At 46.0% G+C, this 25,954-nt stretch overlaps 1 protein-coding gene across 4 annotated transcripts in view; it reads left to right on the top strand.

Annotated features, from left to right (window-relative positions):
* Window positions 1–1,172: 1,172 nt before the first annotated feature.
* atl1 (atlastin GTPase 1) overlaps window positions 1,173–25,954 on the top strand; it is an 82,929-nt gene continuing 58,147 nt past the window's right edge. For all 4 annotated transcript variants that reach the window (XR_005946261.1, XM_041214264.1, XM_041214263.1 and 1 more), the window contains exons 1-2: window positions 1,173–1,295; window positions 21,738–21,982. Coding sequence is in view for 3 of the 4 variants with exons in the window: in XM_041214264.1 (XP_041070198.1) it covers window positions 1,247–1,295; window positions 21,738–21,982 (294 nt within the window). In the remaining variant the exon portion in view is untranslated. The remainder of the gene's footprint in view (window positions 1,296–21,737; window positions 21,983–25,954) is intronic.

Here is a 25,954-nt window from a genome sequence, read left to right as displayed (position 1 = left end):
TGTGCTCCCTCCAAGTGATGTTCAACATGGAGGAGTACTGATTCATCAGCTGATGGGGGTGTGGTACATGTAATCAACAGGAGGTTTCCTTGCCTATGTTTGACCTGATGCCATAAAACTTCATGGGAGGGGGAAGTTGATGTTGAGGGCTCCCAGGGCAACTCCCTTCTGACTGTATACCACCGTGCCGCCACCTCTGCTGGGTCTACGGGACAGGTCATACCCAGGGATGGTGATGGTGGTGTCTGGGACATGATCTGTGAGGCATGATTCTGTGAGTATGTTGCTTGACTAGTCAATGAGACAGCTCCATTTTGGCACAAGCCCCTAGATGTTAGCCCAGGGTCGACAGGGCTGGGTTTGCCATTGTCGTTTCTGGTGCCTAGGTCAATGTCAGATGGCCTGTCTGGTTTCATTCCTTTTTAATGACTTTGTAGATGTTTGGTAGGCCATTTAAGAGCCAGCCACATTACTGCGGATCTGGAGTCACATGTAGGCCAGACCAAGTGAGGACAGCAGATTTCCTTCCCTAAAGGGGATTTCACTAAACTGAATCAGATGGGTTTGTACAACAATCTACAATTGTTTCATGGTCATCATTAGAGCATGATGGGGTTCGAACCCAGGTCCCTGAACGTTATCCTGGGTCTCTGGATTACCAGTTCAGCCTCCCCATTGATCTATCATAAAGTGGAATTCACATTTTAAATCTACTGCGGGTTCTGTATCTGACAATATTTTTCAGAATTTTAAGGGACCAGAAAATATTAATTATTGAATAATCATCACATTGTATGCTTAATATTCTTACGTTTTCTGTTGTACCTCACGGCAGCATCTTACTGTAAAATATGTTTACACTTGGTCTTTTACCCTGATTTGTTTTGCTGTGATTTGTGGTTCAAATAAATGAAAACCCTACGGCAGATCATGTCTTCCCCTCGGAAAAATACATGAATTTATCCCACTGAGAAAGAACACAATCCGACCCCACCCTGTAGAATCTACATGTATATAAAGATTCTCTCGGTATCCTTTATGTTACTGATAGCAATGTATACGACATTATATTCCCAGCTTGAATTCCAATGTGTGCACACTGCAACCCCCTGGTGTTTTCAGTACATTGTTTAATTCTGAGCTGCGAAAAGCTCCATCCTCACAACTCGTCATCCTCGCAGAGAGAGACGCCCTTTCGAAAGGGATCCTCCTCCGAACACGGCTCCACGGTGCAGACGCCGACAAAATGGCACAGAAAAACACGGCGAGGAATCGGAAAGAAAGAAATAGCTGGGGTAAGTCGGACACTTGCCTGTAGCCGTCAGAACCTCTCCGCTAAAGCTCGCGGAGCCAAGAAATATTGCACCTTCTTGAAGAAGGCCAAGAGAGGAGGCAGGGGAAGGGAATCAGTGCAGGCGGCATGATGCTGTCGCTTGTAAGGGGGGGAGGTTGTGGCATTAGCTCCAAATGCTGGTTGAACAGGGCGGGTTAAGGGACGACTTTGCTGCCAAATGCAGCACAAATATAAACTAGTCCGTTGCTCTTTCTCCGAGTATTTCAAATGATCGTTGCATTTGGTCTTGTGCATTTTTTTTTTGCCAGAAGCCATACAATGTTATGGAAGCCGGCCCTTGCATTAAGATAGCTGGCTGACTCCGCGGGTTGTGCTTATTCGGACAGGCCTTCAACTGTTAAATAAATACAAAAAGGAAGAATGTGCACACTGTGCGCCGCCCGGGTTTGGAGCTTAGAAGCACAGATGCCTGGTTGCGAAGGAATTTGCTGCTGTGAACGTCCTTAATTCTGCAGTGATCCGCCCTAGGAAGGGGGTGAAGTGGCTCAGCTTTTAAAGGGGGTCGGTGAGAAGGAGATTCTTCTGTCCTTTCCCCCCACCCCGCCGCACCCTGCCAAACTCACATGGTACTCAAAGGCAGTTGCTGTTCATCGCATTCTTCATTTTTAGCATTACCTAAATGAATCATCTTGGGGAAACAAAAAAAAAATCGATGCCGGGCTAACACTTCCAGACATGTAAACCACACCACCGCCCAGAATGACGCTTGTTTTTTCTATGTCCGACAGGTAACACGCTGAAGTAATTTTATTTCTCATGTTTGCATTTCATAATTGGGAATGCTAAATTGTAATGATTGGGGTCCACCACATTTTACTGATACCAAATATTGCCTACTTAATTTGGTATTGAATCCACGTACCTAAGATCCGTGAAAAAGCACGTTTGCAATAGGTATGTCAAACAATTGTCAAAATGATCAGGAACCTGCTGTTACCATGGTGTAGGTGACCTTTTACAGATCCACCCAGAATCCCTGACTGGTTCAGGAACCCATGCAATTAGAAGAGTTGCATGGTCTGAATGCCCCCCTTGGTCCGAAGAAACAAAATAATTAAAGTATTTCCCCTTGATTACATATTCTACACATTTTTCTCCATGTGAGACTTTCCTTCTCATTATCTCTTCCTCTGGTACTTACCTTCAGCCACTTCACCACCACAGAACCTCCAATTTTTTTTCCCAATAAACTGCTAACCACCCAACTTATCTTCCTAGCTTCCATGTTAGCTGGTATTGTTATTTATTGATATTGGTCTCTGTCCTCAGGTACCACCCCTTAGCCTTGAAATCTGCTGTCAAGTGTGCTCTTCTGAAAAGAAAAACCATGACCCACTGTTCTTGCAAACTATTGCCCTGTTTTCAACCTTCCTTTCTTTTCCAAAGTCCTTAACGTCTGTTCTTGCCTTCCAAATGCATGCCCATCTTTCCCAGAACTCCATATTTGAGCCCTTCCAATCAGGTTGCCACTTCCGTCACAGCACCAAAATGACTCTTATTAAAGTCACAAATGACATCCTATGTGACTGTGATAAAGGTAAACTATCCCTGCTCATCCTCTCAATCTTTGACATGTTTGACCACACCATTCTCCTCCAACTCCTTTCCACTGTCTAAAAGCTGGGTTGGACTGCATTCACCTGATGCCATTCTTATCGAATTAATCATGGCCAGGGAATCATCTGTAATGGCTTCTTGTCCCGCTCTCATACCCTCTGGTGTCCCCCAAGGATCTATCCTTGCCTCCCCCCCCCCCACACTTCTCATCTACATGTTGCCACCCTGCCACATCTCAAAACATAACGTCTGTTACCACATGTACACTGATGACATCCAGCTCTACCTCACAACCACCCCTCTTGACACCACTAAATTGTCAGACTGCTCGGCCAATATCCAGTGGAGACCAGAAATTTCCTTCAACTATGTATTAGGAAGACCAAAGCCATTGTTTTCCGTTCCCACTCCAAACTCCATTCCCTGGCTACAAACCCCATCCCTCTCCCTGGCAACTTTCTGAGGTTGAGCCAGACTGATCGCAACCTAGGTGTCATATTTGACCCCAATATGGGCTTCCAGCCACATATCTGTGCCAACACGAATATCACCTATTTTCCATCTCCATACTATCTGCCGACTCTGGCCCTGCCTCAGCTCGTCTGGTGCTGAAACCCTCATCATGTCTTTGTTACCTCTTGTCTTTTTCCAGTGCACTCCTGGCTGTCCTCGCATGTTCCACCTTCTGTAAACTCGAGGTCATCCAAAACTGCTGCCTGTGTCCTAACTTGCATCAAGTCCTGTTCACTCACCACCCCTGTGCTCACTGACCCACATTGGTTCCTGATTGAGCAGCACCTCAATTTTAAATTTTCATCCTCCTTGTTTTCAAATCTCTCCATGCCAACCGCCCCTTCCCCCCCATAATCTCCTCCAGCAAAACAACGCTGCAAGTTATCTTCACTCCTCCAATTCTGATTTCTTAAGCATTCCTGATTTTAATCACTCCTTCATTAACAGCTGTGCCTTCAGTCACCAAGACCCTAAGTTCTGGAATTTCCTCCCTGAATTTTTTCATCTCCCTACTTCTCTTCTTTTAAGATGCTCCTTAAAACCTATCTGTTTGACCAGCTTTTGGTCATCTTATGTGACTCAGTGTCAAGTTTTGTTTGATAGTGCTCCTGTGAAGCACCTTGAGACATTTTATTACATTAAATACACTGTATAAATACAAATTGTTGTTGTAGTAGTCTATTATAAGTGCTGTCTTCCTTTATTAGAGCTGATGGTAATTTCATAGATTGAAGAGCAACAAGCCTATTTTGGAGAAAGGGAGGAAGCAGAAGGGTGGTTAAAAACTCCAACTCTGTAGAGCTAGGAGAATTGTCATGAAGCAAAGGAAGCTGTGAAGTAAACCTGCAAAGCTGAACCAGATAGCATAGTAGATGGAAGAGTGGTATGGCCAAATGAGGTTAAAAAGTAATTTAGGAATTGTGAAGCATCAGTAATAGAGCCATTGGGTAGCACATGGACATGGACATGCCAGGTGGAATAATGAAACTGACCCAGCAAAACAAGCATTGGCCAGGTCAGTGACAAAGTGAGGTTTCTTTGGAGATATGAAAGTTCTGAGAAATGCAACATTTTCTAAAAGGATAAATGAATCAGAAGCAGAGAAGTGCTGAGAGTTGTGGCTGGGGGTTGGCACACAAGTGCTCAATATTTTCATCAGCTTTTTAGTGGTATGTAATTTTCTTGTATTCATAGACAAATGACCAGAGCACCTATAAAGTTAGGTCTCCAATCTCTTCAAGTGCAAACAAGCATTGATCTTTTATTGTAGCATTTGCTCATAAAATAAGGATTAATCTACTCTACATCTATTAGGGAGACAGCATGTTACTAAACAAGGAACAGACCACTGACATAAGTTTAAGTAAGGGATGAGAATGAAAGGAGGTGTCTCCAATAGGCAACATTGAATCATGGTGACTCTATCTCTTAGCTCCTTGAACAGTGGGCCCAGCCATTTCTCAATGGACATTAAGAGGATGGTTTCTGAGTTCACATGAAACTACTCCCCTGGCCAGACTTTGCATTTCCGTTGTTTCTTTGGTTCACTCAAGATTGGTAAATTCTTGGCAGCTGATTCCTTTGATTTGGAACTGAATGTGGTTCTATGGTAAGAAATAGAATTAGTCTGAAGAATACATAATAGGGGCAAACTGAAGATAAAAGTGTCATTAAATCAATGACATGTCAGTTTGGTGCAGTGGTAGCATTCTGTCTTCTAGGTAAGAAGCATTTGAACCAGAACGTTGATCATATAATCTGGGTTAACTCTCCAGTGCGATTCTGAGGGAATGTTGCATTGTGTAAAGTGCTATTTTTCAGATGAGATGTGAAAATGAGGTCCTTTTCATCCATTCAGGTGGGTCTTAAAGACTTCATGGCATTATTTGAAGAAGAGCAGAAGTTTTTCGTTTAAGCAGGCCAAGATTTCTCCCTTCAGTGAAACCCCAAAAAAACACACAGGTTAAATTTGTGGGACTTTATGAGTGTAGAATAGTTGCAATATATGTTTGTGTAACAATCACTGGACTTCAAAAGTAGTTAATTGTTTCAACTGTATGCTACAATAAGTGCAGGTATTTCTTAAGACAAACCAAACAGAAAATGTTATGTTCCTTTTCAAGTGCAGGTTAAATCCGGAATTTTATAATGCAACAGCAAATATTTCTCTGCTAAGCAGTGGGTTTCGAACAGTAAAATGAAAAGTAATTATATTGATTTTATATTTACTGTAGTTCAACACAGGGTTCTGGAAACAAAACCAAAAATATACTTCAGAACAGACAAGTTAACATTTTGGGTGTGGACCTTTCCTGTTTTGCGAAAGGGTTCACATTTGAAACATTATCTTCTCTGTTCTCTGCACAGTTGCTGACTAGCTCACTGTTGGTGATGGGGGTTTTGCCCACTGGCCAGAGAACCACCCATGTTGACTCCGCTGGAGAAGTCCCACTGGAATTAAGTGCCCATGAGGTACTTAACTGGCCAATGTTGATCATCCTATTTTGTTTGTCACGGGCTGACCTCCCTGGCAACCTCCTACCAGGCCAACATAGTCAGGTGGGTGGACCTCCTGCTTCCATACCGCAGGAAAATGACCTCCCACCTTTCCTGGACGACCTGAAGGAGAATCCCCAGTGAGGCCTCGCTGTAGTAGAAAGAAAGGATTTAAGTAAGGCTAATTAGAGTGGAAACACTTTGGGTAGAACTAAAAAGCAGCAAAAGATATCAGACACTGGTGCGGGTTGTATATTGACTGTCGATTGATGTGGTTCAGCCAATAAAACTCTGGCAGCTCTCCATTGTCCTTCAGCACCACCAGGAGAGGTTGCAGCTGTCGGTAATGTGCCCACCAGAGCCTTTGAATCGCTGAGGGACCAAGGCCACAGGTGAGTTAATGCACAATAGAGGTTGTGGTTGAAGGGGTCGCTGGTTAGGGGTTTGGAAGAAAGTGCAGGGGGGTGCCTCTCAGCAGTCAGCACCCAACCCCGCCTTTCCTGAGACCATGCCCCTCAATTAGGCTCTGAGTGCCTTTGAATGAGGGACTACCCCCGGTTCGGGTTTGCTTTTCAGGCTTCCGGCATGGTGATTCCTATGCCTGCTGCTGGTATTCAACTCTTTCGAGTACAAACCCATTTCCATCTGTTTCAGATGAAGTTACAATGTTTCATAGTTTGCCATTGTGAGATTTGAACTCTTGATACTCTTTTGAGTAAACCTGTTTCCATCTGTTTCAGATGAAGTTACATTGTTTCATAGTTTGCCATTGTGAGATTTGAACTCTTGATCTCTTAATCTTAGGGTTACAAACCCAGTACCATAACCACTTGGCTATTTAGGCCAAGCATCTGCTGGTATTCAACTCTTTCGAGTACAAACCCGTTTCCATCTGTTTCAGATGAAGTTACATTGTTTCATGGTTTGCCATTGTGAGATTTGAACTCTTGATCTTGGGGTTACAAACCCAGTACCATAACCACTTGGCTATTTAAGCCAAGCTCCTGCTGGTATTCAATTCCATAGTTTTGCTATTGGGAGATTTGAACTCTTGATCTTGGGGTTACAAACCCAGTACCGTAACCACTTGGCTATTTAGGCCAAGCTCCTGCTGGTATTCAACCAGTAGCAGCAAGATAAAGTCCTTAAGTGGTTGTTAATTGCCCACTTATGGGCCTCAATTAGCATCCACAGCATTCCTAACCAGGAGGTTAATAGGGAGCATGCGGGAAGATGGTGGTGTCCCCAACCCGCACCCTCCTGCCAGATTAAATAGCCCTCTGCCTCCAAACTCGCTGCTGAGGTGTGGGGCATTAAATTCCACCGACTGTGTTTCCACCATTTCCTGCTTCTGCTTCAGATTTCCAGCATCTGCATTATTTTGCCCTTTACATTAGGAAGTTAGAGCTGGATTTTCATGTTAGAGGTAGGAATCGGGAAGGGGAGCTAATCCAACCATCATAATCCTACCTCTGTCTGGAGATTGTAGGTAGGCAGGATCTACTGGGGGCCCAGGCAGGCCTGAAGTGGCCCAGCAGCAGGTTTGAGGCAGCAGTGGAGGCAGGCTGAGTTCAGAGCAGGCTGGTTAAAAGGTCTACCTCTGTTCCCAGAAAGCCTTGGCCCAGTGCTTCAGTGGCTCACCTATATCGTGTTGAACCTCTGACCACTTTAAACGCACCTCTCACCCAAGCCCCTCACCCATGATCAATTTTATGAACTCACAAGCCATATTATAACAGTTGCAAGCCGTTCAATAGTCCATAAAACTCCCTGAGTAAACAAGCAGATTCTTCAAAGCAACTTTATAAACAAAGTCAACCACTTGTAAAACAAGTAGGCAGTTGGATTGCAGTCAAGGGCCCATAAAACTCCATGAGTAAACAAACAGACTCTAGAATTCCTATATCAACAGATGTCTGGACTGAATACATGAAATCAATGGGAAAAAAACATTTACACTTGGTAATCATACTAGATACCCTTTCAATAGCGTGAAATGTACTCTACCTTTTTATCCATTAGATGAACTTCTTAACCTCATCTGAAGACTTCTCCACATTTGCAATGTTGATCTCAATCACAGCACTCTTATAACATGCTTTACTGAACATAGATACAACTCATGCTACAGCTTTTATTGATGAACTGTAAAAGAGGCAAAATCTTTTCACTTATGTTTTAAACTCTTCCCACCTCCATTCCACGCCTCCATACAGCTAGTGTAAAACCCGACAACTGCTAAAATCTGGCTGCCTCCATGGGACTTAAAAAAGCTTATCTAGGGCACGCTCCCTCCCCTCCCCTCGTGAAAATGACCAAAGCCAGGAAGGGAGGGGGAGCGTTCCAGCCGCCTGGCTCAGCAGCCATTTTTTTGGGACCAGATTGGGACCATGAAAATACGGCCTTTAGGGTGGAGTTTTCCGTGCCCATTGGCGTTGGGCATCATGGTGGGCGTGAGTGGACAATATGGAGGGAAGGCCAAAAATTGATTTCACACCGTCGTGAAACAAGATTGCGATCATCCGTTCCGCTTGGCAAGATGCTCCATGTCTTTCTTGCAGCCGAATGCTGGGAACATAATTTTAATACATCTGCATATCATTATAAGCCATGCTCACCAGAATCAGCCCCCCATGCTTGAATATACAGGCATGCTGATGTGTTTCACAACAGCATTTGTAAGGCGTGCACCTGGCAAGCTACACTTTGAGGGGCACTCGTGAGGGTCGCCCATTCAACTTCAGGGTTGAGGCACTATGCAATCTGGCGAAAGCACAGGGAAGTTGCTTTTTCCCAGCTGGCTGACAGTGTGGTGCCCTGCGTCTGAGGCGAGTTGGGGGGTCAAGGCAGCCCAGTCTGATGGTAGTGCACAAGCATACGCAGGGCGGAGGGGGGAGTCGGGGAGGGAGTGGCCATGCACTAGGGAAACATTTTATAAAGTGACCGTTCCTCCACAGTTTAGACAGTTCAGGCGCAGCCATATTGACATGTGTGGAGTTGGGTCTCTAGCTTCTCTGTCCACTCAAGCAACACAGAGGCATGAAAGTGCCACCAAATGCTCCAGAGCTTTTCATCCCTTGGGCACAGACTGCAAACTAATGAGTGATTTAGCGGACTGCAGAACAGCTGGATGATTGGGCAAGTTGTACAATCTCCTCCTGAAATCTGGCCATGGAGCAATCACTGGTGGAGGTGCTCACAGCCCCCTGCAATGTCATCATTCAGGTTTGGACCAGTTTCCCCCACAGTTCAAGCTAACAGTGCACTCTTACAGTGCAGGTTAGGAGAATGCCTGCACCTGAACTGAGAGCACAGCATGCAGTCCAATGGGCAAAGCTGCCGCCAATCGTTCAGGTGGAGTGGGGCAGAGGTGGGTGGGGTTTTGGGCAGCCATGCAGTGCACTAAACTCTGGCCATCCAAGTGGTTGCCTGCACTCTCTGGGATGTGTTAAGGGACCTACAGACTTAACCAGGAGAGGTTCTTAGAACAGCCATGCTAACCCATGAATCTTTTTCATTCTGCAGGAGGAGTACATCAGGAGCATGGAGCCTGGTGAACTAGCTGTATACCTTGTGGCTTACAGAGAGCAGAGACGAAGAAGAAGAGACCGACTGAGACGCTTGGCTGGACAGAGGGAGGTGCAGTGACCTCAGGAAGAAGGGGCGGCTGGAACTCCTGTGTATGCCGCTGAAGAGCACAGTGAGCCGTCGCAGGTCAGCACCTATCTAGACCCAGGGTTTATAGATGGCGCTTATCAATCCTGCAGATAACCAAGAACCAGTGTCACCAAAGACCGTGCATGTCCAGGGATCTGGTCGGCCACATTTGCTACTTGCTGCAGGATTTGGCTCCACTGGGACGTGGAGGGCATCCACTGCCAGTGGCTGTGAAAGTGATTTCGGCACTCAATTTTTATGCCAGTGGCTCCTTTCAGAGCTCCACAAGTGACCTCTGTGGGATATTGCAAGTCTCCACGCATAAATGCATTCATGAGGTCACAAATGTCATCTTTGCGAAGGCACACAACTTTGTGCATTTCGCCTGGGATCAGGAAAGCCGGGAAGCAAGAGTGCTGGGATTTGCCCAAATCTCAGGTTTCCCTCAGGTGCAGTTCCCATCGACTGAACTGGTGGCACTCAGATCTCTGTGGCAACAAGCGGTCAACTACGTCAACCACAAGGGCTTCCACTTGCTGAATGTTCGGCTGGTGTGCGACCATCACAAATGTATCCTACAGGTCTGCGCACGGTTCCCAGAGAGTGTTCACGACTCCTACATTTTCAGGTCTCAGGTCCCTGTCATCTTCTAGGGTTCAGAGAGGCTGCAGGGTTGGCTCCTCAGGGACAAGGACTACCCGCAGAGGACGTGGCTGTTGATGCCCATGTGGCAGCCTCAGGGTGCAGCAGAGAGAAGGTACAATGAAGCTCATGCTGCAACTCACAACTTGGTGGAGCAAACCATTGGGAGGCTGAAAATGAGGTTCCGGTGCCAGGACTGGTCTGGTGGAGCCCTGCAATATAGTCCACAGAGGGTGTCACGCATCGTCGTCACCTGCTGCACCCTTCACGCCCAGGCACTGCAATGGGGAGAGGAGCTGGCTGAGGAGGAGATGGAGGAGCTGCACGTCTCCTCTGATGAGAAGGACGTCTACAGGGATGAGAGGGAGGAGGTTCTAGAAGGTGAGGATGATGGCGATGAGGCCATCACACTGGCCAGATGAGGCAGGCGTGCTCGGGAGGCCCTCATAGCTGCTAGATTTTGGAAGATGATGAAAAGAACCATAGATTCTCGCTTTGTAACTATGAAGGTTTGATTCCTGTTTGGCTGATGGTAGCACATATATTCCTTGTGATAAGGCTCTGTGTCTTGGAGATGATGCCCATAGTCCCTGTATTCCAGGAGGATGAAGATGACATGCTGTGGGGACATTCCATAGCTTATGTGAATGACTGACTCTTGTCTGGCTAATGGCAGATCACTTGCACTCAGTGAATGGGGTCATGTCATATTGAGATGCAGCAGGGAAACTTTAACTTCTCCTGTTCCTATGGCATCCTTCTTGAGCTGAACCCTTCAGGAGCACACAGTCACCGGATGCAGATGCTGTTGAGATGGGGGCCAGCCACACTTCAGAGGTGCTGAGAGCACACAGAAAGAATGACGGAACTCTGTACCGCTGGCCCAGGACTCCAGGCAGCTGTGATAAGCCCCATCGAAGCACAGGCATGAGTGCTGTGTCCAGTGACTGTGAAAACACACTGTCAGTGTGCTGGAAAGGTTGCACAAAACACAGGGAAGAGGCCCTTAGCTGAGACACCTGTCTTTATCTTGTGCAGGGACCAGGGTTTCACATCTGGTTCACACGAACACTGCTCATCGGAACAAGGAGCCATAGGCAAGGAGACATTCTTGGGAGTTCATTGACAATAGTGAACATAATATACAAGTGATTAACACCCGTGCCCAGGCTGTACAACTACATCTTCTTAATTTTCCTAATCCTGCTGCTACATCTTTATGATCCCCGACATCCACAGCGGAGGTGGCAGTAGGCTGCTGATTGGTACGCCCTGTCTGTGATGACCTTGGTGGGCATCCCCTGGAGGCCCGAGGCATGAAAGGCCCTGGCCTGCTTTCGGTGTCCTGCTGTGTACAGTGGCACCCTCCATAACCTGTGGAGCTGGAGCTGCTGGGGTCACAGGAAGAGGGGATTCGAATGGACCGGACATTCCCAGAGTCATTTGGCCCTGGGGTGTGCACCTGCTGATCCTCCTCCCTATGGGTGTCCGAGGGCCCCAGCTCACTCCTTGAGGAGAAGGGGAAGCTTGAGTGTGTTTGAGCTGTCCCACACCCCTCTTACGTTGACAATGTTGGAGGCCAACTATGGCGTCAACAATGTAATTCAGCCCGTGCAGCAGTGCAGGACAGATATCCTGGACCAAGATCTCCAGGGCGGCTGCCATCCTGTCAATGTTGACCTTGGTGGGTTGGCATGACGGCAAGATCGCCTCGGACTGAAGGTGGATGGATTCTTCCATCTTGCCTTGCAATCTGAGAAGTGCAGCTGTCATCCCTTCCTGCTATTCCCATGATTGTCATTGAGGACTGCTCCAGAGGCTCATAATCTGATTTGGACTCAGCAGATCCCTTGCCTCCAGCAGTTCCCCGAGTGCCAGCGATCTAGGGTATCCTGCCTTGCCTGCTGTGGAACAGATTGCGTGCTTGCTCACCAGATAGTGAACCCGAGCCTGCTGTACATGTAGTCTGTACTGAGGCATGTGTCGCTGCGCTGGTGGAGGGTGTGGGTGAGCGCTGTTTTGGGTCCTTAGGTTGCTGTCCTCAGGATCCCCATCCAAGGTGCTTTCAGCATTGGAGTTGAGGCCAAGGCTGCCTGAGGACGACATGGCAGATATGCCTCTGAGAGAAAGTGAAGATTATTAGTGCATGGCCGCCGTGGTATACAGAACAGTGGTCTCACAGTTGAGTTGCCAGAGGGATGAGCTGGTGCATGATTCTCACTTGGATACTTGGTGATGACCTTGCCATTGCCACAGGAATGGTCCACAACCTCTCCAGCCAGCTCTCACGTGCGGTCTTCAAAAGGATTGAAGGCCTTGATGTCTGGTACTCTATCCCTGGCCTGGGACATCTCCCTTTTATTGTGCGTGATCTTGTCCTGCATAAAGACAGATGAAGAGACTGTGAGCCAGGAATATGCCTGGCCAAATGAGAAGGATGCCAGGCGTGCGTGTATGCTGAGTGGAGCCTTGGAAAGGATGAGGAGGCGATCTCCAGAGGAGATGAGGCCAGATGGAGATGTTAAGGCCTGTGTGTGTGAGAGAGAGTGAGTGGTGATGTCCCTTGAGCTGGCAGTGAGTGAGATGCCAGTGAATGTGTGATAGGCTTGTGAGTGTGTGAGTTTAGAGTGATGAGTTGGTTGATTACCCTGGCTGCACGAATGAGATCATTCATCCTCAGATAGCCAAACTCTCCTGTGCAGCTTTTGCACTGACCACCCTTGCCACTGACCACCGCTGCCACCACCTCCCAAGCCAGGTTGATGATGTTTCTGCCCCTCCTGTGGCCTGAGTGGGGGTAGAGGACATCACAGCTGGCTTCCACGGTGTCCAAAAAGCATTCCAGGGATGCGTCACTGAATTGGGGGGTTGCAGTCTTCTTGCCTTTCGTGGCCATGTCTTCTATACAGCAGTCCTGGGCTGGAAGCACTGCGAGGTGTGCGCGTGGCTATACTTTAAATATGGTGTCCAGCATGAGGTGATGGTAGCGGGTAAATTAGAGGCTGTCTGCCAGCGAAACAGCGTGTTTCCCGGAATGCATGATTAATGAGGCAGAATTGGGACAATACAGTGTGAAAATCCGCCATTGTGACCAGCGGGTAAAACATCCCTTTTCCTGCCCGCTACGGCACTTAGTGCAAATCTGGCACAATTCTGCCTTACTGTTAGTTTGGCTCAGTGAAAGCATTTTAATCTCAGAATTAGAAGAGTGTGGATTCAAATCACTTGAGCACAGTACAGTATTGGCAACTGCTGTTTTTTTTGAGACAGTTCATTAACACACAAGAGGCAGAGAGTGGGGATAAGGGGGTCCTTCTCAGGATGGCGGCTGGTGACTAGTGGAGTTCCGCAAGGGTCATTGTTGGGACAACAACTTTGCACTTTATACATTAATGATCTAGATGAAGGAACTGAGGGCATTCTGGCTAAGTTTGCAGATGATACAAAGGTAGGTGGAGGGACAGGTAGTATTGAGGAGGCGGGGAGGCTGCAGAAGGATTTAGACAGGTTAGGAGAATGGGCGAAGAATTGGGAGATGGAATACCATGTGGGGAAGTGTGAGGTCATGCACTTTGGTAGGAAGAATAGAGGCATTGACTATTTTCTAAATGGGGAGAGAATTCAGAAATCTGGAGTGCAAAGGGACTTGGGAGTCCTAGTCCAGGATTCTGTTAAAGTTAACTTGCAGGTTGAGTCGGTAGTTAGGAAGGCAAATGCAATGTTGGCATTTATTTTGAGAGGACTAGAATATAAAAGCAAGGATGTGCTGCTGAGGTTTTATAAGGCTCTGATCAGATCACATTTAGAATATTGTGAGCAATTTTGGGCCCCGTATCTCAGGAAGAAGGTCCAGAGGAGGTTCACGAGAATGATCCCAGGAATGAAAGGCTTAACATATGAGGAACATTTGAGGACTCTGGGTCTATACTCGATGGAGTTTAGAAGGATGAGGGGGGATCTGATTGAAACTTAGAGAATACCGAAAGGCTTGGATAGAGTGAACGTGGGGAATATGTTCCATTAGTAGGAGAGACGAGGACCCGAGGGCACAGCCTCAGAGTAAAGGGAAGACCTTTTAGAACAGAGATGAGGAGAAACTTCTTTAGCCAGAGAGTGGTGAATCTATGGAATTCATTGCCACAGAAGGCTGTGGAGGCCAGGTCATTGAGTGTATTTAAGACCGAGATAGATAGGTTCTTGATTGGTAAGGGGATCAAAGGTTACAAGGAGAAGGCGGGAGAATGTGGTTGAGAAACTTATCAGCCATGATTGAATGGCGGAGCAGACCCGATGGGCCGAATGGCCTAATTTCTGCTCCTATGTCTTATGGTCTAAAGGCCTAACAGTAGTTGTATAGTGTCAAAATTGCAAATATGTTGCTCGTTCAGACAATTAATCATTGTTCTACCTAGTTTAATGTTTTCATATGTACTTTAAATAAATATGTTTGTTACACAGCATTTTTTTCTTCAAAAGCCTGATGTACTTATGATAAACATCCTGATATGACTTTCCAGCCAAAAGGGAATATTTTGATTTTTAGCTCACAATTAAATTATTGCTTCGTTGAAATTACTGATGAAATTATTTTTCACTTGCTCCATACAATGAACTAGAGTCAAGATCTGAATACAGATGTGCATATTTAACCTAAATACTTAATGGCATATTTTAGAACTGTTTTTGCAATGATATGGTAAAATGATTCTTGAACAATGCTGTTAATTCACATCTTTTGTATTATGAATTATTTATATCTTGCATATTTGTATTAAGTCCCATGATGACATACAAATAAACTTACACACAGTTTATTTTCGAAAATACTCCGAAGATGAAGACACTACTTCATTTGTTTAGCTCTGTTATGGTTCAAAAAAGATTGTTCGGCATCATAATTCAGTTAATAGCTGCAGAGACGTGATAAAAAAGCAAAACTTTTAGATCAGTTTATCTCCCTCCCCTATAGAGCCCATGAAGGTTTTCGTTTAGCATTAGCTTAGATTATATCATAAGAAGTTATCATTACTGAAATGTAAGCTATTGCTATATATACAATCAATAACGAGCACAACAGTGCTCATCTTTAGGTATTTAAGTCGCTTGCAACTGAAAGCTAAAATATTTTGGATTTGGGGGGAGTGAATTTTAGTAAAATAAGGCAGGATCTGGCCAAGGTAGACTGGGAACAGCTACTTGTGGGGAAATCAACAGAGGAGCAGTGGGGGGCATTCAAAAAGGAAATGGGGAGGGTACAGGCTGAACATGTTCCCTCTACAGTGATAGCAAGGAGTAACAAGCCCAGAGAACCATGGATGACCAGAGATATTCAGGTTACAGTGAGAAGGAACAGATAAGTTTTTAGCAGGTACAAGGGAAGCAAATCAGTGGAGGCATTAGTGGAGTACAGACAGCGCAGGGTGGAGCTTAGGAAAGCAATTAGGAGAGCAAAGAGGGGATCTGAGAAAGCTCTGGCTGGTAAAAGTAGGGAAAATTCCAAGATATTCTATAAGTATATCAGTGGGAAGAGGATAACCAGGGAAAGAGTAGGGCCCATAAGGGACCAAGGGGGCAATCTATGAGTGGAGCCAGGTGACATTGCTAGAGTGTTGAATGAATACTTCACATCCATCTTCATCCAAGAGAATGAGGATGAAGGTATCAAACTCAGGGAGGGAGTCTGCGAGGTTCTTGAGCAACTTGATATAGGGAGTGATAAGGTATTGGAGGTGTTGGCAGGCTTAAAAGTGGACAGATCTCCAGGTCCGGATGATTTGTGTACCAGACTGCTGAGGGAGGCAAGGGAGGAGATCACAGGGGCTCAGACCTAAATTTTTAATTCCTCTCTGGCCACGGGGGAGGTGCTAGAGGACTGGAGAACAGTTAATGTGGTTCTGCTATTTAAGAAGGGTTGTAGAGATAAGCCAGGGAACTACAGACCAGTGAGTCTCACGTCAGTGGTAGGGAAACAATTGGAGAAAATTCTGAAGGAGCGAATCTATCTCCACTTGGAGAAGCAAGGTTTGATCAGGGATAGTCAGCATGGCTTTGTCAGAGGAAGGTCATGCCTAACAAATTTGATTGAATTTTTTGAGGAGGTGACCAGGTGTGTAAATGAGGGTACTGTAGTTGATGTAGTTTATATGGATTTCAGCAAAGCCTTTGACAAGGTCCCACATGGGAGACTTATAAAGAAGGCAAATGCACATGGGATACAGGGTAATTTGATAAGGTGGATTCAAAATTGGCTTAGTTGTAGGAAACAGAGGGTGATGACAGAGGGATGCTTTAGTGACTGGAAGCCAGTGTCCAGTGGCATACCACAGGGACCTGTACTCGGTCCCCCATTATTTGTCATTTATATAAATGACATAGATACTACGTGAGGGGTAGGAATAGTGAGTTTGCGGATGTCTCAAAGATTGGCCGCGTGGTTAATATTGAGGTTGAGTGTCTTGGGCCACAGGAAGATATAGACGGGATGGTCAAATGGGCAGATAAGTGGCAGATGGAATTTAACCCTGAAAAGTGTGAGGTGATACACTTTGGAAGGAGTAATTTGACAAGGAAGTATTCAATGAACGGCATGGCACTAGGAAGTTCTGAGGAACAAAAGGACCTTGGCGTGTGTGTCCATAGATCTCTGAAGGCGGAGGGGCATGTTAGTGGGGTGGTGAAAAAGGTATATGGGACACTTGCCTTTATCAATCGAGGCATAGATTACAAAAGTAGGGAGGTCATGTTGGAGTTGTATAGAACATTGGTGAGACCACAGCCGGAGTGTAAATTTCAGTGTGCAGTTCATTATAGGAAGGATGTGATTGCACTGGAGGGGGTGCAGAGGAGATTCATCAGGATGTTGCCTGGGATGAAACATTTAAGTTATGAATAGAGGTTGGATAGATTTGGTTTGTTTTCGTTGGAGCAGAGAAGACTGAGGGGTGACCTGATTGAGGTGTACAAGATTATGAGGGGCATGGACAGGGTGGATAGGGAGCAGCTGTTCCCCTTAGTTGAAGGGTCAGTCACAAGGGGACATAAGTTCAAGGTGAGGGGCAGGAGGTTTAGGGGGAATGTGAGGAAAAACTTTTTTACCCAGAGGGTGGTGACGGTCTGGAATGCACTGCCTGGCAGGGTGATGGAGGCGGGTTGCCTCACATCCCTTAAAAAGTACCTGGATGAGCACTTGTCACGTCATAACATTCATAAGGCTTTGGGCCAAGTGCTGGTAAATGGGATTAGGTAGGTAGGTCAGGTGTTTCTCACATGTTGGTGCAGACTCGATGGGCCGAAGGGCCTCTTCTGCACTGTGAGATTCTGCGATTCTGTAATTTTGCGCACAGAATTGTTGGTACTTCAACATTACTATTAAAGCTCAAAATTATATCTGATGTTAAATGTAAATTTCAATACTGTGCCAAAATTGATGGGATGCATATTATGGACTGCTGCTATTCATAATAAAAGTAGGAATCAGTGAGCAAATGCAAAATATACTCTTCCAGGGAAAAGAAAAAATGGAGGGCAATTATTTAGATTTTCCAACTGGCAAACAGACAAATATGCAGTTTCACCTTTTCCTACTTTACCCTTTTTCTAATAAAGAAGAATTAATAAGTTAGTCTCCTCCAAAGGAGTGATGCACTTGTGGTTCATTAGCCTCTCTCCATTTCAGCTTTGCACTTGAATTAGGTGCTATTTTCTCATATAAGCAGAAAAGTGTCCTTGAGAAACCCCAAGCTGAAGGGATCCATGAAAAGTATGATAGATGTGTCCAGTCTGAAGGCCAAAATGTATGTCAGGAAGTGACAGTGTATCATTTTTCAATCTGCTAAATGGTACTGCTATAAGAACATCAGAAATAGAAGCAGGAGTAAATACTTAAGAAGTATTTATATATACACTTGCGATGCCATAGCATATAAGGCTATGGGCCTAGTGCTGGAAAATGGGATTAGAATAGTTAGATACTTGTTTGACCGGCGCAGACTGGATGGGCCGAAGGGTGTTTTTCTGTTCTGTAGACCTCTATGACTGTGACTCTATGACTGAGTAGGCCATTTGGTCCCTTGAACTTGCTCTGCCATTCGATAAGATCATGGCTGATCTGATTGTGGCCTCAACTCCACTTTCCTGCCTGCCCCTCATAACCCTCGACTCCCTTGTAGATCAAAAATCTATCTAACTCAGCTTTGAACATATTCAATGGTCCAACCTCCACTGCTTTCTGGGGTAGAGAATTCCAAAGATTTATGACCATCTGAGAGAAGAAGTTCCTCCTCATCTCCACCTTATTTTGAAACTGAGCGCCCTAGTTCTAGATTCCCCCACAAAGGGAAACATTCCCATAGCATCTGCCCTGTCAAGCCCCCCTCAGAATCTTCTATTTTTGAACAAGATCACCTCTCATTCTTCTAAACTCCAATGAGTATTGGTCTAACCTGCTCAACCTTTCCTAAGACAACCCCTTCATGCCAGGAATCAACCTAGTGAACCTTCTTTAAACCGCCTCCAATGCAAGTCTATCCCTCCTCAAATAACAAGATCAAAACTGTACACAGTATTCTAGGGGCAGAATTTTACAATTGGCGTGCTGGGGTGGGGCCCGACATGCTGAAATATAAAATGATGCGTGATGATGTTGGGTGTGCATCCAGACGTCATCACAATAATTTGTTTGGCAGGCGCACGCTGGAGGCGGCTGCGTGCCTGCCGATAATTGAAAGGCCTATTATGGCCATTGATGAACAAATTAATTTCAAACTTACGCTGCCCGTCCAACCTAACAGTTGATGGGCAGGCGAAAAAGCCAAGTGGCCTTTACGTTTTTTAGGAAACCTCATCCACGATTGGGATGAGATTTCCTAAAGCTATTACAACGTAAATAAAAACTTTCTTTGAAAAATGAAAACGTGTCCCATGAGGGAACATGTTTCGTTAAATTTTTCCTGTGTTAAAAAAATAAACAATCGCTTCAATCTCCCTGAGGCAGCTCCGTGCGACCAATGAAAAATCCTGGCCTAGGCGTGGTCTCACCAATGCCCTATACAGCTGTAGCAAGACTTCCCTACTTTTATACTCCATCCCCCTTACAATAAAGGCCAAAATTCCATTTGTCTTCCAAATTATTTGCTTTACCTGCATACTAACTTTTTCATGTACGAGAATACTAAGATCCCTCTGTGCTGCAATAGTTTGCAGTCTCTCTCCATTTAAATAACATTCCGCTTTTCAATTCTTCCTACTAAAGTGGACAACCTCATATTATTCGACATGATATTCAATCTGCCAAATTTTAGCCCACTCACTTTGAACCACAGAATCATAGAACCATCACACTCCTCCTCCTTAACTAGAATGTCTGCATCATTCCTTTCCTTAGTGAGGACAGAGACAAAGTACTCATTGAGAACCCTGCCCACATCTTAAGCATCAGTGCACAAGTTACCATGTACATCTCTGATAGGCCCTACCTTGTCCTTAGTTATTTCTGAGCTCAACCCACATAGCCTCATTTGATGATTCATTTCGGATATAATCCCTGCTCATAGCTGTAATTGATTCTTTAACCAATAATGCTACGCTCCCACCTTTTCAGTCCCCTCTCTATCCTGCTTGAAAATCCTATATTGAAGGATGTTGAGCTGCCATTTTTGCCCTTTTTAAGCCAAGTTTCTGTTATATCAATTATATCATGCTGCTGTGTGCTTTTCTGTGCCCTCAGCTCATCGGCTTTGTTTACTATACTATTTGCATTTAAATAAAAACCTTTTAACATTGACAAATTCCTGTCCTGTGAACTCTTAACCTTTGCTTCTTCATGCTAATTTTCTGTCTCCCACTCCCTGCTCTGAATTTGTCCTATTCGAATCTGCCCTCAGGTTCCCCTCCCCAACAACACTAGCAAATATCCCTGCAAGGACATTCATCCCGGTCCTATTCAGGTGTAGACCGTCTGGCATGTGCAGATCCCACCTTCCCCAGAACCAGTCCCAATGCTCCAGAAATGTGAAGCCCTCCCTCCTGCACCATCTCTCCAGCCACATATTCATCTGGTGTATTCTCCTATTTCCATACTCACTAGCAAGTGGTCTTGGAAGTGATCCAGAGATTACTACCCACGAGGTCTTGCTTGCTAATCTCTTTCCTAACTGCCTGAACTCAGTCTGCAAGCCTCATCCCTTTTTCTACCTATATTGTTGGTTCCAGTGTGAATCATGACTTTTGGCTCTGCACCCTCACCCTTCAGAATGACCTGAAGCCGCTTTGTGATATCTACAACCCTTGTACCAAGACCGCAGAAGTGCCTGTCTGTTCCCCTAACTATAGAATCCCCTACCATTATCACTTAACTCTCCGTACTTCTTTGCATACCATTTGTGTCCTCCTCACAACATACTTTCCCATGCATCTTTGTGTCATCCGCATATTTGGCTGTTGGAGGGATCTGGCCCAGCAAGAAGCCACCCTTCTCCCTTTGCTTCCAACCTCCTCCACCTGTCGCCAGTGACACCCTCCCCGTGACCCCAATCCCGCTCGCACTCGCCTCTCTCCAGGGCTACGTCAGAGTGGGGTGAAGGCCCCACTTTGGCGCGCTGGCCTCTGATTAGCTTATAGCTCTCGGGGGTGGGATTTTTGCCCTGCAGGGGGATTAATTGTTTGGGAGGCCTGACCCTGCCCACGTAAATGCCTGATTAGAATGTAATAACATCATCCCAGAGAAAAGTGATGCAGGGCTTCCGCTGGATCTCCAACCACCCACATTAAATTAAAGCCACTATGCCCATCTTAAGGTATTTCTGAACAAACAAAACAGATTGTCATTGAAAAATGTGCAAAGATTTGTTCCTTAGAACTGTAATTACAGATTACCTAAATATTTTTATACAGAAAGCTGACGTGTGTGCAAATATTTATTTACAATCATCATAGGAAGTATTTTACGGTCCTGTGCAGGCAGATTTGCTGGTGTGTGGGGCCAATAAAATTCTGTGGATGCCTTTCCTGCTACCTACCCACCACTTCTGACCTGGCAGCAATTTAATGAGTGCAGATAAGGCCTCGGGCGGCCTAGCTGCCCTTGTGCCAGTGGGGCCTTTAAGTGGTCACTTAAGGTAGAGCTTTTTTGGCAACCCTTTTGGCAGCAAGGCAGGAAACTCTGCCTCCCATAAAATCCTGTATGTAGCTTTCTGCGATGTAAATTTTCATGGATACAGAGAAACATGAGTTTACTTATTTGATAAATTAAATGCTAAACTGACTCCTTTGAGTAAACATAAATGATATTTGTATAAGATATATTGGGATGAAAAATGTAAATGGGTGAAAATTGGCAGGATTTAACAGTCCCGCTGAAGTCAATGGACTTTTGAATAACTTGCCGCATTTTACTGCCCTGCCCCCGTTGCTATGGGGGCCGTAAAATTCCACCCAGTGATTTGAGGTGCAGCACTCATATTTTACATTTGTATTAAACAGACTGAACTGCTTTATTAATTTTTCAAAAATTTGATTGTAGGAGGATTTTCAGAGGGTAGCTTCTGTTGGCCATCAGAAGATGAAGCTGTGCAGCAAGCTAGACCAGTTCAGATTCTCGTTGTTAATGATGACCATACTTTTGAACTGGATGAAGTGGCTCTGAACAAAATCCTTCTCTCAGAAGAAGTTAGAGATCGGGAAGTGGTAGCCTTATCTGTCGCTGGTGCCTTCAGAAAAGGAAAATCATTCCTTATGGACTTCATGCTGAGATACATGTACAGTCAGGTAAAGTAAGAATAATATATCTACACATTTAAGAGTTGTTATTTTTAACATGATAGGCAATTCTTTCAAAGTTAATTATTAATGACTCCAGTAGTTCTCTAGTAAGTTTCGTAGTGGGATTGTTGGTTGGTAGACTCTCTAAATGAGCAAATTCTTAACTCACTTGGGGAGCCAGGTAAGGTTCCATCTAAAGAATTGAATTGCATCTCCAAGTGTGGAAGAAAAATTTGGTATGGGACTGTTAACATTTAATGAGAAATCTAAACACCTCATTTGAACCAATCCTATGCCACAAGATTTCACTTCTTTTAGCAAAACACAAACTTTACTCTATATAGAACAAATTAAACAAAGCAAATGCGATTACGTTAACGCCATGGCCAGGATTTTCTGTGCTCGATCATGATGGGTATGTTCGGTGGTGAGATTGGAGAATCTCGCAAGGAGATCCTAGGCAGGTTTTCCTGATGACATGAATCCAGGAAGCCATTGTCCCCACCCCCCGTCAATGTTAGGCCGTGTTTCCTGCCATTGAATGTCAGGAACTTAATTTGAATGCGTTGCATCTCGTTATTGTAGCTGTATACTGCAGTCACACCCCACAACAAACTTAAAGCCCATGTTGGTGTAATTTTTTTTATTCATTCATGGGATGTGGGCTTCGCTGGTTGGGCCAGCATTTATTGCCCATCCCTAGTTGCCCTTGAAAATGTGGTGGTGAGCTGCCTTCTTGCAGCAGTCCATGCGGTATGAGTACTCCCACAGTGTGGGTAGGAAGGGAGTTCCAGGACTTTGACCCAGCAACAGTGAAGGAACGGTGATATATTTCCAAGTCAGGATGGCGAGTGACTTGGAGGGGAACTTCTAGGTCGTGGTGTTCCCATCTATCTGCTGTGCTTGTCCTTCTAGATGGTAGTGGTCGTGGGTTTGGAACATGCTGTCGAAGAAGCCTTGGTGAGTTCCTGCAGTGCATCTTGTAGATGGTACACACTGCTGCTACTGTGCATCGGTGGTGGAGGGAGTGAATGCTTGTGGATGTGGTGCCAATCAAGTGGGCTGCTTTGTCCTGGATGATGTCAAGCGTCTTGAGTGTTGTGGGAGTTGCACTCATCCAGGCAAGTGGGGAGTATTCCATCACACTCCTGACTTGTGCCTTGTAGATGGTGGACATGCTCTGGGGAGTCAGGACGTGGGTTAGTCATTGCACTAACCCCTAGCCCCTAACCTGCTCTTGTAGCCACAGTATTTGTATGGTTACTTCAGTTCAATTCCTGGTCAATGGTAACTCCCAGGATTTTGATAATGGGGGATCCAGTGATGGTAATGCCATTGAACATCAAGGGGCTATGGTTGGATTCTCTCTTGTTGGAGATGGTCTCTCTTTGATAGTGAAGTGAGGAGACCATCAGGAGTAAGGAGTCTGGTGATCTCGCTGTCTGCCTCATTGCTTATAGGCAGGAGAGAAGGAGAAGAATGAGATGGAGGTGCCTAGCTCGCCAAAGGGTGGAGCAGAACCCTGAAGGCCAAGAGGCGGCAGGGCCCTATCCGCAGGGGATAAACCACACAGAGCCTTTGTTCGTCGGAGCATCGTTGACCCAGGGTCTACAGGCAGCGCATGTGCTACCTGCAGATGAGTGAGAACCAGTGTCACCGACACCTACACAAATCAAGGGAACTAGTCATGCACATATGCCATCTTCTGTAGGATTTGGCACTACAGGGACTTGGAGGGCATCCACTGTCAGTGGCAGTTAAAGTTACCACTACACTCAATTTCTACAGCAATGGCTCATTCCAGGGCTCCACTGGGGATCTTTGCAGGTTCTCGCAAGCCTCCATCTACAAATGTATCCCACAGGTCACGGACACCCTCTTTGTCAAGGCACATTTCAACAGGGATCAAGCAAGCCAAGGAGCAAGAGCACTAGAATTTGCTGAGATTTCTGGATTCCCACAGGTGAAGGGTACCATTGACTGCACTCACATGGCTCTAAAATCTCCCTGGCAACAGGCAGTCCGTACCTGAATGGCAAAGGCTTCCACTCTCTCAATGTTCAGCTGGTCTGCAAACATAATGAATGTGTGTACAAGATACTCTGGAAGTGTCCATGACTCGTACATCTTCAGCAGGTCTCAGATCCCTGATATCTTTCAAGGAACACACACAATGCAGGGCTTGCTCTTCAGGGACAAAGGCTATCAACAAAGGACGTGGCCAATGATGGCTTCAGATTCCTGGTGAGAGAAGGTACAACGAAGCTCATGTTACAACCCAGAGTTTGGTTGAGCACACCATTGGCATCCTGAAAATGAGGTTCTGGACAGATCTAGTGGAGCACTCCAGTACATTCCTCAGAGGGTGTCATGCATCATAGTGGCTTACAACCTGGTGATGCAAAAGGCGGAGGACCTGGATGATGTGAAGATGCAAGAGCTGCACGTCTCCTCCAATGAGGCGGAAGTTGAAGGGGATGAGGATGATGAGATCCTGGAAGGCGAAGGTGCAGTCGATGAGGCCATTGCACTGGCCAGACAAGGCAGGCGTAGTCGTGATGCCCTCATTGCCACAAGATTCCAGGAGAATGATGGCGAGATGCAGTGAGGACAATCCTGAGATCTTCACATTGCATCTGGGAATGTCAGACACCTGTCTGGCCGAGGGCACATACACTCTGTGAAGACATTCATTTCATCAAGACATTGCTGAGAAACAGTGGCCACATGGATTTTAATTCAGCTTGATCCTTTGACAGGTTTCATCACCTGTTCCCCTCAGCACTACAGCTTCACCTGTCAGGAATGGTGTCGAGGTGGGGAGGCGCCGGAGGGGGGTTGGTGGTGGCGGTGGCAGCCCCGCCTCTAAGGTGCTGAGAGCACACAGAGAACATGGCAAAACGCAGTGACGCTTGGATACGAGGCTCTTGCAGCAAACAAAAGCCACATGGAGGTGCAGGCATCACTCATCTGGAGAGTGATCTTGAAGCTGGACAATCGCTGTGCTCAAAAGATTACAGACTGCACAGGGGAGAGGCCCTGGATTACAACACTATCCTTAATTCCTTGCAGGAAGTAAGGTTTCATATCTGATTGACATGAACACAGCTCATCATAACAAGGAGCCATTGATGAGGAGACATGTTTGGGAGTGTATTTACAATGGTTAACATTAAGCACAATTGATTAACATCCGTGCCCACATTCTTGATCTTTCTAACCCTGCTACTAAGTCTTGGTGCTCCCCTAACATTTATAGCAGAGGTGGAGGTGACCTGCTGAATGCTACGCTCTGTTGTCTGTGATGACCTTGGTGGGCGCCCTCTGGAGGGCTGACACTTGGAGGGCCCCGGCCTGCTTTTAGGGTCTTGCTGTGTGGCAGTAGCACCCTCCATGGCTTGCAGAGTTGGAGCTGCTGGGGTCACAGGAAGAGGGGATTCAAATGGGCCAGGCACTCCTGGGTGGATGGCCCCAGGGTGTGCACCTGCTGATCCTCCTCGCAGTGGGTGCCTGAGGGCCCCTGGCTGACTCCTTGAGAGGAAGGGACAGCTGGAATGAGCTCGAGGTGCACCACCCGCTCTCGTGTTGACACTGATGGATGCCTGCAAGTGCTTCAGTGATGGAGTGCACCTCCTGCAGCAGTGCAGGATCGATGTCCTAGACCAAGGTCTTCATGGCAGCCGTCATCCTACCAATGTTGACCTTGGTATGTTGGCATGGCAGCACTATCATCTCAGACTGAAGGTGGACGGACTCCTCCATCGTGCCTTGCAATCTGAGGAGTGCAGTAGACATCCCTTCCCAATGTTCCCGAGCTTGGCTTTGCAGCTGTAACAACTGAGGTATGACCAAGTCCAGAGGCTCCTCATCTGTTCCTCACTTGGTTGAGCGCCGCTGACCTCACTGTCAGCACAGGAACGGTCCACATAATCGTCAGTCAGCTGGATGACTCTATTTTCAAAGTCTCTGAGGTCCTAG

Source organism: Carcharodon carcharias, chromosome 20 (assembly GCF_017639515.1).
Source record: "Carcharodon carcharias isolate sCarCar2 chromosome 20, sCarCar2.pri, whole genome shotgun sequence".
Lineage (NCBI taxonomy): Eukaryota > Metazoa > Chordata > Chondrichthyes > Lamniformes > Lamnidae > Carcharodon > Carcharodon carcharias.
Note: the sequence above shows the minus strand (reverse complement) of the source record. Positions and strands in the feature narration are given on the sequence as shown.